At 45.7% G+C, this 14,360-nt stretch overlaps 2 protein-coding genes across 2 annotated transcripts in view; one reads left to right on the top strand and one right to left on the bottom strand.

The window, feature by feature from the left end:
* Positions 1-552, top strand: part of Polr2b (RNA polymerase II subunit B) — a 45,008-nt gene extending 44,456 nt beyond the window's left edge. Inside the window, exon 25 of the mRNA XM_036200677.1 lies at positions 293-552. Coding sequence (XP_036056570.1) covers positions 293-382 — 90 coding nt within the window. The 3' untranslated portion in view covers positions 383-552. The remainder of the gene's footprint in view (positions 1-292) is intronic.
* Igfbp7 (insulin like growth factor binding protein 7) overlaps positions 81-14,360 on the bottom strand; it is a 67,422-nt gene continuing 53,142 nt past the window's right edge. The window contains exons 2-5 of the mRNA XM_036200679.1: positions 10,880-10,989; positions 3,366-3,482; positions 2,670-2,796; positions 81-724 (exon numbers count right to left, since the gene is read on the bottom strand). Coding sequence (XP_036056572.1) covers positions 705-724; positions 2,670-2,796; positions 3,366-3,482; positions 10,880-10,989 — 374 coding nt within the window. The 3' untranslated portion in view covers positions 81-704. The remainder of the gene's footprint in view (positions 725-2,669; positions 2,797-3,365; positions 3,483-10,879; positions 10,990-14,360) is intronic.

Genomic DNA, 14,360 nt, shown 5'->3' with positions numbered 1-14,360 from the left:
AGATGGTTGTGAGCTGCTCTGTGGGTGCTGGGAATTGAACTCGTCCCCTGGAAGAGCAGCCGGTGTTCTTAACCACTGAGCACCTCTTCAGCCCAACCAAGAATTTTTTTAAGCCTTTTACTCAAAATTCAAAAGTTGGAAGGGTGAATATATGTTTGTTGGCAGAAAGGAGGAACTACTAAAACCTGCTGGGACAGGCTGAGGCGCACACAGCCTCCCTCTCACCTGAAGTGTGGTAGGAAGTGGAGTCTTTGACATAGTTCTGCTGATTACTATTTCTTTTCTCTTGCAGATTTCTTTGGTACGGATGCCTTATGCATGCAAACTGTTATTCCAGGAGCTTATGTCCATGAGTATTGCACCTCGAATGATGAGTGTGTAGTTCTGTTGGAAGTTCACAGCGAGACACTGTAAATATCAGTATCTTGTTTCCATGATAGTTGTTTTTTTAAAAATGACAAAATGTAATACTGTTGTGATAAGGATTTTATTTGTTTTGTTTAAAGTTATGCATGCTTTTTTGTAAATAAACAATAAATTTTTGTAGATAGTCTTGATGTGTTATCTTTGAGTTTTCCATGTAAAACCAGCTGGATGTAATCAAGTGTTAGTGGATTAGGTTAAAAGAAACTTGTCAGGAAGGAATAGGGGTTAGACTTGTCAGTAAGCACTTTTAGCTACATAGGCTAATGTATTTTGCAGGTTTATAGCTGAGCACCTTGACCTGTTTAAGAAGAAAGAAATAAAAATTAGTTACATATATGGACATAATTGGCAGATTATCAGTTTCTGAATCAATGAAAATGTTAAATTATGTGGCTAACAGGCAGGGGCATGGTAATGTGCCTGTAGACCCAGTATTCTGGCTGAGACAGGAGGATTGTTTGAACCCAGGAGTTCAAGACCAGCCTGGGTAACCTAGGGAAACACCCACACACACACACACACATACACACACACACACACACACCTGTTCTCTCATCCTCTTCTCTCCTTTTAGTTTTAAGAAAGGGTCTCACTATGTAGCTCAGGTAAATCTTGAACTCATGACTCTCCTGCTTCAGCCTCCCAAGTGCTAGGATTATAGGCATGTGCCAGAGACCTCATCCTTCAAAGAAAACAAACAAGGGCCTAGAGAGGTAGCTCTGCAGTTAAGAACACTGGCTGCTCTTCCAGAGGACTGGGGATCGATTCCCAGCACCCACGTGGCAGTTCTCAACTGTCTATAACTCCAGTCCTGTGGGATCTGATGCCCTCTTCTGGCCTCTGAGGGCACTGCAGGCAGGGTGCCCCATGGACTGTGAGCTGTCTGGTTTTCAGAATGAGAGCCAGACGGGCGGTGGTGGTGCACACCTTTAAACCCAGCACTCAGGAGGCAGAGGCAGGTGGGTCTCTCTGAGTTTGAGGCCAGCCTGGTCTACAGAGTGAGATCCAGGACAGGCTCCAAAGCTATACAGAGAAACCCTGTCTCTAAAAACTGAAAAGAAAAGAAAACAAAAAGAATGAGAGCCAGTGCAGCTGTACTGTGTGAAAGGGGAGCGTTTTACATAACCTTGGAAGAGCATGGTTCACAAGTCACAGTCCAGAGAGGTGAAGGAACTCTGCAGTCCCGCTCATTCAGAGCTGCAGGTGGAAGGGTGATGTTCCAGAGCTCAGATGGCCACAGGTGACCCGACTCTCAGCCCTTTCACTGCCTGGCTTTATTTACCACACTTCTGGGTGGAAAGGGTCTGACCAAGTATACTGGTCCTTGCTAATTCCTTTCAGTGCACAGCGGAGGGACCTGCCCAGTGACTAACAGCTGCTGACAGTTTTATTCTTCTTGTCTAAGCAAATGCCTAGGCAGACAGCACTCTGCAGTGCTGTCCACATGTAAAATAGCATTACGGTAACCTGGGGTATGATGGTCCTCTGGAGGAAGCTTGTTGCAGTGAAATAGGACAGAATGGAGTATGCAAACATGTTCTCCTGTCTAGTTTTCTTTTCTTTCAAGATCTGTTTTTATTTTTTATTTATGCACAATGTGTTTTATATTAACGTATGTCATGCGTGTGTGGGTGCCTATGGAGGCCAGAAGAGAACATAGCATCCCCTGGAGCTGGAGTTATAGGCAGTTATGAGATACCCCAAATTAGTGCTGGGACCTGAACTCAGGTCCTCTGGAATTGCAGTACATGTCTAGCTTTTTTTTTTTTCTTAAAAGCTCAAAGTGAAGGACCAAACTGACCACAATCACTTCCTTTTAAGTGGAGTTTGAATATAGTAGTCATAACACAGCAAAAATGTCACATAGAAGTTACAGGAGATACAAGCCACCCTGTTAAGTCTGAGTTTGGATTCTCCTGTGTGAGATGAGGTGAAAGATTCTAAGTCACAGTAGCCCTCGGCCAGCCATGTGTTCTCTTAGAGGTGTGGGACCTAGGTTTTTTTGTTTGTTTTCCAGACAGGGTTTCTCTGTGTAACAGTCCTGGCTATCCTAGAACTCACTTTGTTCAAGACTGGCCTCGAACTCACTGAGATCTGCCTGCCTCTACCTCCTGAGGACCTCGTTTTAAATACATACACTTAATGCCTTTCTGGATCTTGTACATTTCAGGATTTTACTAATAGTTATGTATGCTACTTTGCTACACGATTATTAAACAAAAATGGTGAGATGACTTACATACCTTTTTTCACTGGTATTTCATGTAAGGCATCAACCACTGTAATTTTGGCCGATGCTGAAGCCTGTCCTTGGGAGTTGGATGCGTGGCACTCATATTCTCCAGCATCTTCCTTACTTAGAGGAGACACCTGTGAAAGATAAAGGCTCCTCAGTTCTCTGTGGTGATTTCCTCTTTTTTTCTCCCACCCCCCTCCCCTAGCGACTTCCATTACACCTAGGGTCCCTAGGGTGAGCAGAGGGTTGGAAGTAGTAACGTCCTGTGTCAGGAGGCTGTGGAGCTACCATATCCCACTGTCACAGATGGCTTCTGATCACAACAGGAAAGTTAAAATGTGGATAGGTGCACATACCTGCTGGAGGGAGCCTTACTGGGTGCTAGAATCTGAGTAGTACCCACAGGATCAAAGGTTAAGTAAAATCACATACTTGGTAACCAATAACCATAATTAGTGCTTGGGCCATTTAGTTCTATGTGAATTCTGGTTTCAATTTCGGCAAACAGAATTCTCTTAATTCTTATTTTTTCCTAAAAGTAACTTCAGCTCCTCCATTAATTAGTTCCTGTAGTTATATTGGCAACACCAGATACTCCGAAGAAATGGGGAGAAAAATAGCTTTGGGCAGGCAACTGGTGACTTTTACCAAGTCCTCGTGTCCACCCCTGAGAACAAAACTGTTGCCAGCTCTTGGTACTCACCAGCACCCAGCCAGTCACTTCATGCTTTTCTGGACCACCCCGGGTCTGAATAGCCAGGTTTTCCCGGTCACCAGGCAAGAGTTCTGTCCTTTGAACTCCAGAGTGGTCTCTTTTTACCTGAGAAACAAAAGGAGAACCTTCGTTCTCTGCACAAAAACATCAAGTTGGAAATGCCACATCCCCAGAATTGCACAAGGTGTCCACTAGAATGTAATTAGATTAAGCCCAGCAATTTACTCAGACCCTCCCTTTTTTGAAGGCATAGGAAATAGAGTTGTTTCTTCCTGCCAGTTTTACCTTAGCAATGTGGCTTTTTGTTTTATTTTGAGACAGGTCTCACTATGTAGCTTTGGCTGGCCTGAAAGTCAATATATAGACCAGGGGGATCTGTCTGCCTCTGTCTCCCAAGTACTGGGATTAATGATGTGTACCTGGCTTTTAAGCATCTTTTTTTTTTTTAAACAGATTTAATTCACTTTATTTTTCTTGTATAAAAACCCTTGCCGGGCGGTGGTGGCACATACCTGTAATCCCAGCACTTGGGAGGCAGAGGCAGGTGGATCTGAGTTCGAGGCCAGCCTGGTCTACAAAGCGAGTTCTAGGACAGCCTTCAAAGCTACAGAGAAAGCCTGTCTCAAAAAACCAAACAAACAAACAAAACCCAAAAAAAACAAAACCCTTATATGGTGACCACAGCTGGAGCCTGGGTCCTCTGAACAGAGACTCTGGTGTGGGCTTTCACAAGATGGTCAGTGAATTCCTGATAAGGAGACTTGGGAACAGTCTCTTTCCAGAGGTCGGGGGTCAGGTGGCTGTAGGTCTTAGAGATGGTATCAAAGGTGGCTGGCGAAGGTGCCCAGGGTGGCAGTGCAGCCCCTGGCTGATGTGTAGCCCTCATCAGTACCAGCCATCATCAGTAGCTTCTTAAGCACAGGATCAGAGAGATGCCAGTGCCTGGGGGGTAGGGTGGGGGGACAGGAATGAGGCACATCAACACAGAGCTGCAGTGGCCAGTCACTTTGCACCCAACTGTGGGGCTTGCTAATTTTGTCCCCCCAGTAGCCTTTCCACACAGGGACAATGGACAGCTTGGCCAAGATGATGGCCCCTTGGATGGCTACTTCCTTGGAGCACTTAACACCAAGACCAACATGACCACTGTAGTCCCCAATAGCAACAAAAGCCTTGAACCTGGTCCGCTGGCCAACCCGAGTCTGCTTCTGCACTGTCATGATCTTTAGAACCTCATCCTTTAGGGAATGTGCCCAGGAAAAAGTCAATGATCTTGGATTCCTTAGTGGGAAGGGAGAACAGGTAGATCTCCAGGGACTTGATCTTCATGTCCTTAACCAGGCAGCCTAGCTTGGTGACAGGGATCTACTCCTTGTCTTTAGCTTTACCTCCAAGAGCCCTGCAGCCCCTAAGAACGCTGCCTCCTAATCCTGGGTCCCCAGGTCCTCTGGGCCCTCCCACTGCACCAGCTTCGGCGTCCTCCATTTGGTGTTTTCCTGAAGAAGACGCTTAAGCATCATGTTTTAAGCTTTTTCCAGAAAGCTTGTGAAATACACATGGTCATCCTGTTGCAGGCTGCTTTCACTCACTAGTGCCCAAAGTGACAGTTTGCTCCTTGGTATCGGGCCTTTTTTTCCTGTCTTATGTGCCCTGTTTGACTGGCAAGTCATCACCAGGTCTAGTTTGGTGTTTGGGACCTTCGGGGCTCCTCCTGTAACAACCTCATCAAAGAGAAGCAGCAGCTGGAGACTCCAGCACAGTCTATCTCTTGCTCTGAGGGCTAAGGAATCATGAAAGGATTCCTGAATACCTGAGCTCAGAAATGCCCTGGGTGAAGGGGAGATTGGTTTATGGCCAATCGTTACTTCACATCTGTCCTTTCCTACCTATTTTAAAGGTCAAAGTATGTTAATAGGAACTTGGGAAAATAAGTAAAGAACATGAGGAAAAGGCCCTTCTTTGGGGTAACACATTTAGCAGCTCAGTTTCAGTACAAATATTTTAAGGCTTGTGTTAACTGAATTAAAAAAAAAAAAAAAAAAAAACTACACGAAACAATATCCTTTAATTCTATCCAGGCATCTTTAAGAGCCCAGCCAGTGTTCATTTTGATTGTCTTTGTAATGAGAAGGATTTATGGTGTCAGGAGTTGGTTTTGTTTTGTTTTTTTTCTTTCTATAGTAAAGTGAATGTTCATCTTCTAGGCTCCCCCCCTCCCCCACCATCTTTCTCCAAATACTGAGAAAAAACCAGGTATTTAGTGTCTTGAATGAAAGCTATGAAGACATGCATAAATAGGCATTTTCCCTTGAATTCCCCAAGTAGCTTGTGAAACAGTTTACGGTTAATAAAATAGGGTAATATTTGGGGAGGAGTATTTTATCATCAGAGCCTATAATCTCAGTACAGTGTAGGCAGAGACCAGAAGGTCCCTGCGGCTAGCTGGCTAAAACCAGTTTAGCTCACAGTGAGCTCTAGGTCAAAAAGTAGAGTGGAGATCAATTGAGGAAGACACTGATGTCACCCTCTGCCCCACTCCCCTGTGAGATTCAATGATAAAAAAGAATCTTAAAAAGAAATCCTGTTATCCACAAATGGTCAACTGGGGGAGAATCAGGGGGACCATGAGGTCATTTAGGTGTCTAGCTGTTTTATTTTAATCTATTTCGAAGGATCTCTTGATTCATAGCTCAGGTTGGCTTCAAACTCACCATCCTCCTGTCTCACTCTCCCCTGTACATACTCCTTGATACCTGGCTCTGAGTGTAATTTGGTTGCAACAGATTCTTCCAGAACCTTGTTATTGTAAATAAGAAACACATTTTAAAAAGTGCCAACGACTGCAGAACTACACATCTTTGGATGCGGTTTCTTGTCAGCATTATTATTTTAATTCTCACTAATATACATACATGTGAGTGTGGGCACCCTTGGATGCTAGAAGAGGGCTTTGGATCTCTCGGAGTTGGAGTCAGAGGCAGTTGTGAACGCCGCCTGACAGGGGTGCTGTCACCGGATGTCAAGCCCACATTCCTTGCCTTCTCAATCCTCTGGTTTCTGTCCAGACTTGGGATTATAGACCTTTGTCACCACACTTATCCAGCCTCTAATAACCTCTTTTATCTGAACACTGTTTCTGTACTTAGACCAGATTTGATATAGCATGTGATCTGAAATATGTCTGTATTCCTAATAGTCTGGTGGCAGGAGCTTGGAGAGGAAACAACTGGCCTATGTAACTGTCTGGGCCAGTGACTTTTCAGATAGTTCACCATGGCCCAGACAAAGCAGTGCCTTTTAAAGTACGTTGGGATTTGGGATATGGGAAACCGTTATGATGCTCAGACCCATTTTGAATTCTAGCTTGTAATCGCCCATGAGAACATTGGTAGCAGTCCCTGTATTAGTTCCAGGTCTCTTTGATGGTTGTGTGCTGCCCTCTGAAACTCATTGCTTTAGCTCACGTGTGAGGCCCAGCACATAGCAAAGGTACAGGAAAGTCCATGGAACATCCCAGTTTGCTATTTATACCTTGCTAGTTATCAAAGAAAACATTTTTTTTTAAAATGTAGCCCAGGCTGGCCTTAAACTTGTTATGTAGCTGAACTGATTACCTTTCTGCCTTTACCTCTTGAGAGCTGGGATTACAAGCCATATGCCACCATGTCCTGTTTATGTCATGCTGGGGATCCAAGCCAGGGCCTCATACATGCTAGGCAAGCACTCTACCAACTGACTGTGGTCCCCCTGCACAGAGGGGATAGCTTAGAGCCCCTGCCTAGCACATGCTAGGCCCTAAGTTCACCACCAGCATTGCAAAATTAAACAATGAGCGCCCAAGAACTGAAAATCCCCCCCCCATTCCCTCTCTCCAACCCCCTAGGTCCCCAACTCAATGACTGGTGCTCCTAGGGAAGACCTGCCTTGCAGGACCAAAACTTCAGAGACCGCCAAGGCAGAATCATTTGCCGGGGTACTATAGAACCAGCACTTGATTCTCGGAAAGATTTGGCAACAAGGCTATACTTAGGGGCCTCAAGCCATCCTGGTCTCTCATTTGATAGATTCCTTGGGGATCCACAGAGAAACAGCAGGGCTTCTTATCAGTTTTTCTTGGAAGCTATCACCCACCCTCCTCTCCTTCCAAGCCCCTGACCTCAATAAGCATTGGGGATCTTCAACTTGGAGGGGGAAGGGCCTAGATGAACACATTCTCCTGACCACATTGCTGCCTTGCTGCCCCTCCATGTCTCTTTCCAAAGCACAGTTTACAGAGGCATAATTCCATTCTTCCCTTTAACGGAAGTCTAAGCTGTGAAGGACAGATGTACTGGAACTGGGTCACTTCTGCCTAAACCATGGTCCAGGCATTTGCTGGTAACCACCTACACTCAAGCCTGGTGGTTTCGAAAGTGGCTGAATCCCTCTGGCCACATGGGGGCGCCAGAGGCTGCCAGGAGCCTTGATGTGGTTTAAGGCTTCTCATCTCACCAGGCAGCTGGGAAAGCTCTCCTGCCCCTGAGGTCTTTAAACTGTGATGATAATTCCTTCCACCCCACTGCGGAGGAAGCTTCCTAAGGAGAAAGTGAGGCCAACAGACCGAGAACAGAGATCAAGAATTCCAGTCGCGATTAGATTAGGATGTCCGGAGGTTGGAATTGCCTTGTTTTTCTTTTCTCTTTATTTTCACCCCTCAGCTACATGAATTGGATTTCTATAGTCTGTTAGAGAGAGACTTCTGATGAGGTGCCAGAACCCCTCCCAGAGTCCCAGAAGTCGCCCCTCTGACCAAACAGCAAGCATACAAAATAATTGAGACTATCGTCCAGTTTTGAACTTGCTGAAGAAGCAAACAGGCTAAAAAGGAGGTGTCTGGTTTTTTGCAGTTTTGCTTAAACTAAATTTCCTTTTTTAGCATGAGTTTGAAGAGTTTTCTTTACTTCATAGACTTGGTATGAGGTAGAAGGCCTTAAAATGTACAAATTGGACAAATATGTAAATGTATGGTCTAGCTGTGAGGTTTTGTTTTGTTTTAAATCTGGAAAGTTGGTGTTTTCCTTTTTCCTTCTACTGGCAGGCTAAAATATGTTGACCTTCAGAGGAGCCACTGAGAGCTATGTCTCTGGCATTAAGCCACACGACTCTACCTGATTTATTTAATCTCTTTTTTATTTTTATTTTTATTTTACGGCTGAGTGTTTTGCCTGCAGGTATGAACGTATGCCATGTGCATGCCTTGTGCTAGTGGGGTTCAGAAGAGGGTGTCAGACCCCTTGGAACTGAAGTCACAAATGGTTGTGATCCACCAGTTTGGTGCTGGGAATGGGACCTAGGTCCTCTGCAAGAGAAACAGCATGTGCTCTTAACTGTCTGGCTATCTCTCTAGCATTCAGATTATTTAATCTTTACCTTTACCTGGGGGTGGTGGTGAATACCTATAATCTCAGCACTTGGGAAATGGAGGTAGGAGGTTCTTTCAGGAGTTCAAGGTCATAATCAGCTATATAGTAAATTTGAGGCCAGCCTGGGCTATATGAGGTCCTGTCTCAAAAACAAAACTTTGGATAATTATCTACAACTTGTTTCACACAGATGAACGAGTAGAGGCTTATTTCAGCAGTTTTCATTCTGAGGTGGTGATGCTTTCTCCTCACAGGGCATTTGGCAATGTGAGGAGACATTTCTAATAGTCAACAGGGATGGGCAGGTGGGCGGTGGGTGCTATTGGTATCTAGTGGTAGAGGCCAGAGGTGGTGATAAACATTTTCTAAGCACTAGCCAACCATACCAAAAGAATTATTTGGTCCCAGCAGGGCAGTGGTGGTGCACACCTTTAATCCCAGCACTTGGGAGGCAGAGGCAGGTGGATCTCTGTGAGTTCAAGGCCAGCCTGGTCTACGTAGCAAGTTCCAGGACAGCCAGGGCTGTTACACAGAGAAACCCTGTCTTGAAACAACAACAAAGAATTATTTGGTCCATTGAGAATGAGAGGTCCTGCCTTACAGAGGGTCCAGCCAACCTGGCTGGGAAATTCACATTATTTTTCCATTTGGAAAGCCATTCTGAAGCTCGACTATTAAGAACGCCATGCTTTTCCACTTGGAGTCAGCATCCAGGGACATTCAGAGAGGAGAAATCTTTCCTGACATGACACTCCTTGTTTCTTTTTGATGTTCTAGAGCAGCTAACTCTGTCTCTAAATTAGAGTCCCACAGCTTTGAGACTTGGGCTAATCCCACATTTCTCCTTTTAGCCCACTCCCACGGCTCTTAAAATATTTCCTGTTTTCCAATGTGTAGGGAATGTGATAAAAAATAACCCATATTCACCGAAGGCCACCCAGCTTTTTTCTTTTGTAGCCAGACCTCCCCACCTTCTCCTGTGGGCTATGAATAAATTCTATCAACAGACAGGATCCAAGGCGCCAGCCCACATTAAGGACTTCAGCTTCAGGGAGGCCAATGAGATCCTGGCAAACAGGAGCTGGAAACATTGGGTGGGGGGGGGCAGAAGGTAAGATCCTAATATTCTTTTGTTTTTTAATTTACCTGTATGAATGTTTGCTTACATGTATTTAAGTGTACCACATATGTGCCCAATGCCTGCAGGGACCAGAAGAAGGTGTCAGATGCTTTGGGACTGAAGTTACAGACAGTTGTCCCGGAGCTGCCATGTGGGTGCCGGGAACAGAACTCAGGTCCTCGGAAGAGCAGCAAGTGCTATTAACCACTGAGACATCTCTACTGCCCCAGGACTTACATTCCTAATCATTATGCTACAGTTTCCTCTTGGTGTTGGTGGTGGTAGTGGGGTGTCATCTAACCACACGCACATTCGTACCCACATACACACGTGTGCAGGCACCCTGAGGGCGATTGTTAAGGTTTGAATCTGAAATTGCTCCCATAAGAGTCCTGTTTTGAATGTGTGCCCCCAGCTGGTGATGCTATGTGGAGAGGCTGTGGAAGCTTTAGTAGGCGAGGCCTGGCCAGTGGACATAGTTTACCTGGGGCAGGCCTCTGAATGTTACAGCTAGGCCTCTGCTCCAGCTGCTTTCTGCTTCCTGGTCCATTGCCATAGGAACAGCCCCTGTTCTATGGTCCTGCCACCATGGACTGAGTGATGCCACCATGCCTTTCTGCTGTGTAGACTGGGACCCTCTACAACTGGAAGCCAAAATTAAACCTATCCTTCCTTGAATGAGTCTGTCAGGTATATTAGTCATAGCAATGGAAAAAATAATGAACAGAGCGGGCTTAGACATTCATGGTTCTCTGAGTTTCCTGGACTCCCGGCTTGAACACTGCTAACAGAATCAGGGAGGTGACAGGTGGAGGTCAGGAGAGACAGCTGCTAACGTAGAGGTGGTATCCGCTGCCACAGGCTTCAGCTCTGAGAAGCAATAGGCAGTGGTGCAGACTGAACTGTACATCCTACCACACTGCCATGCAAGAAGGGCGTTCCGGCTTGCAGGATGCTTTCCTGAAGCCTGCACTACTGACCTTGTTCCAGATGAGGACGGGGGTCGGGATGCCGATGACTTCACAGCTCAAGTACACCTTGGCACCAGTGACATTCCAGATGTCCTTGGGGGGCGTCACTATGGAAGGACCTACAAGAGAAGCCAGAGAGCCAAGTCCATCTTTCAGCAGCTCAACATCAGTCAGTTTCCTAGGACATCAATATTTGGTTATGAGGCCCTCCCCTCAGTGGATTATCTAATGTGCATCTCAAAGGCCAGACTAACAGGCTTCTTCCTGTCGCCGGCATGATATTACTCTCTTCTTAGGGAATGCAAGAATTGAAATAAGCAAACCAGCAAACCCAACAACAAACACAATTAGTAAGAAAAATCTGCTGCTAACAAAATGGTCTTCTTTTCCCCAGACAAGCTCAAATGAGTTTTCTTTTACCAGCTGTTTTGCATTAGCTGGGATTTTTCCATTAACAGAGAAATTTCAGTTCTGAAATGCTTAATGTTTCCCTTCCTTTGTTTACCAGCATCTTTACTCGGAGGACAGTGCTAACAAACAACTACTCCTTGTATAACAAACAAACAAACAAAAATCTAAGAGGTCATTTCATTTGAAAATGCACAGAGAATGCCCAAGCAATCTTGTTTGTGTACGATTCAAGAGGGCTATCCTGGGAACTGGGGGGTCCATAAAGGTGATGAGAGGGTCCTGCCGTTAGTGGAGAAGGCAGATGCTTAAAACAGTGGCTGCCTTCTGTTGGGACCAAGCCCTCAAAGAGAGGGCAAGAGGTGACCCCGTTCCAGGGTTCTCAGTGCCTGAGCTCCCAGTAGGAAGCATTGCTAAAGAGGAGGGTACCCCTTGAGGCTGTGCTCAAGAATGTGAACAGATCTGGGGCCAGGAAAGAGAGGCTGGATGATACCTCCTCATCCTCCCAGTTCTGGAATGCAGTACTTAACCCTTTCTACCCCAGCTCCTGTTAGTACAGAGACCCTTACTCAGGATCAACCCGTGGTGGGCATCCTTTCTGCTGGAAGCTTGTATGTCTCTCCGTTCCTGACTATGGCCCATGAACCAAATTTGGCTTCCTAGTTATATCTGCATGGCCTCCAAGCAAAGAATAATCAGTCCAAATGTTTGGGGAAAATGGTGTGTCAAAACTGGAAGAAATTCATGTTTAATGTCCATAAATGTTACAGTTACAGCCTCATCCACTCGTTCAGAGTGTCTCTAGCTGCTTTTTTATCACTGTGAAAGGATCAAGGGGTTTGTATTCCACACTGTGTGGCCTAAATATTGGCAGTCCTGGTCTTTACAGAAGGAATTTGCTGATTCCTGCTTTAATCAATGGGAGAAAGAGACTAGTGTGTGGAGAGGAATCATGAGAAAGCCTCAGAACTTTAATCCTCCACAGTTTCTTGGAGCCAATACAAGCAAACGCACTAAAGCTGATTTCGGGTTTGGCCCTGAAACTCCTGCTTCTGAAGTCAACAGATACGGAAAGAGCCATGGCCTGGCTTACTGCTCCTTCCCCCTGGGGGGCCAGCTCCAAAACACTGCGGCAGGAAAGTCTGGCATATCTACCTCTTCTTAAATTGCTCTAAATTTTTTTTTTAAAAAATTACAATTATTTAGTGTGTCTTTGAGTGTCTTCCTCTTATTTCTTTCTACCTTATTTATTTTTTTAAATTTTGCTTTATATGTATTGGTGTTTTTCCCATGGGTGTCGGGTCTCCTGAAACTGGAGTTATATAGACAGGTGTGAGCTGCCATGAGGTTGCTGGGAGTTGAACCTGGGTCCTCTGGAAGAACATTCAATGCTCCTAACCGCTGAGCCATCTCTCCAGCCCTCCACCTCATTTCAGAGTACTTGAAGCTCCCCAACTGGCTAGACTTGTTGGCCAGTGATCTCTGAGGATCTCTGACTGGCTGGTGCTAACAGCTGAACATCCTAATATCTGACTTGTGTATGGGTGACAGAGATCACAACTCAGGTCCCCATGCTTGTGAGCAGGCACTTTACCAGCCCACACTCCTACCTTCTGGTGGAGTGATTGCTATTTCCCATCAACTCATTCTGAATGCCAGACCTCAGCCACCAGGGAGGGCTCTTCAGACAGACTTAGGACAGTGCACCTTGGAGGGGACAGAGAGCCAGGAGCCTGGGTTCCTGCAGAGGGGCACTCCATTGCTGCAGAACTAGACTCTGCCTTCCTGGATGTTCTGCCCTACTTATGGAATGAGTAAGTTAATTATTCCCTCCGTCTGGGGTCTTCAAGCCTAGTTAAATATCTAACTACAGGCTTAACTTGCCCTGGGAGCCTGGGAAAGTCACAACCTTCCCCTCTTGGCCTGGAAAGTCTTCTTGCACAATCAGCACTCCCAGAACATGGAATCTCCCCTTCCAGCATCTATTTCCAGTGCATACTGATATCCTGAACCGGCAAGGATATGACCCCAGTATGCAAGATTTTCCCACTCATCTCAAGGATTAGAAGCTTTTTTTTTTTAATCTCTTGGGATTTTTTTATTATTATTATTTCTCCCTTTGTAAGAATGTGCAAAACAATTACAGTTTCGAAAGCTCTAAATATATTTCATGTTTCCTTCTCTACAAATCGTGACCCCAGCTGTGATACTGGCTTTTTGTGTGACAAGGGGGACATGTGGGGACAGCCCTAGGCTGTGTTTATATGTACATTTCTGGCCTTGTCTCAGACATTTCCTAGTCTGAATGCCCTCTTATAGAACGTGGGACTCGCCTTCTCCCTGGCTTCCTCTGGGCTTCTGAGACCCCAAGGGCTTGGACGCCACATAACTGGATCTGGCAGGCCTTTGAACTCCTTTCTCCCACCTCTGTGAGCACCCCCTGCTGCTCTGCCCTTCCCCTACAGGTTGAGATCAAGGGATCTCAGGAGGTTGTTCTGGGTTGGAGGAGCTTGGGGGACTGGGGAAAAGCTGCTGCCCCCATAGCAAAGGCTCACAGGAATGGTTCTATTGTGAGATCCGAGTGTCCGAGTCATACAACCTGCATCCATCTTCCCAGCATCACGGCCGGAAGCACCAGCCTCCATTAGGAGGGGGAACAATGGCATCTTGTCAGGGGCCTAGCAGACAGGCAATAGACCTCCCTCACAGTCTTCAAGCAGAACTTGGTTTTTTAAGACATGGTCTCCCTTATGTAGCACAAGTGGGCTTGAAACTCGTGATCCTTCTTACTCAGCCTTTTGCATGTTATTATTACAAGTAGGAGCCCCATGCCTGAGCTTCATTTTAATATGATTCACTGTAGCAAGGTTTTCTTTGCTTGTGGGTTTATTTTGTTTGTTTTTGTTTTTTTGTTTTTGTTTTTGTTTTTTTAAACAGAGTTTCTCTGTGTAGCCTTGTCTGTCCAGGACTCGCTCTATAGACCAGGCTGGCCTTGAACTCACAGAGATCAACCTGCCTCTGCCTCCCGAGTGCTGAGATTAAAAGTGTACCCCATCATGCCTAGCCCATGCTTTGCATTTAT

This window comes from Onychomys torridus, chromosome 10, assembly GCF_903995425.1.
Source record: "Onychomys torridus chromosome 10, mOncTor1.1, whole genome shotgun sequence".
NCBI lineage: Eukaryota > Metazoa > Chordata > Mammalia > Rodentia > Cricetidae > Onychomys > Onychomys torridus.
Note: the sequence above shows the minus strand (reverse complement) of the source record. Positions and strands in the feature narration are given on the sequence as shown.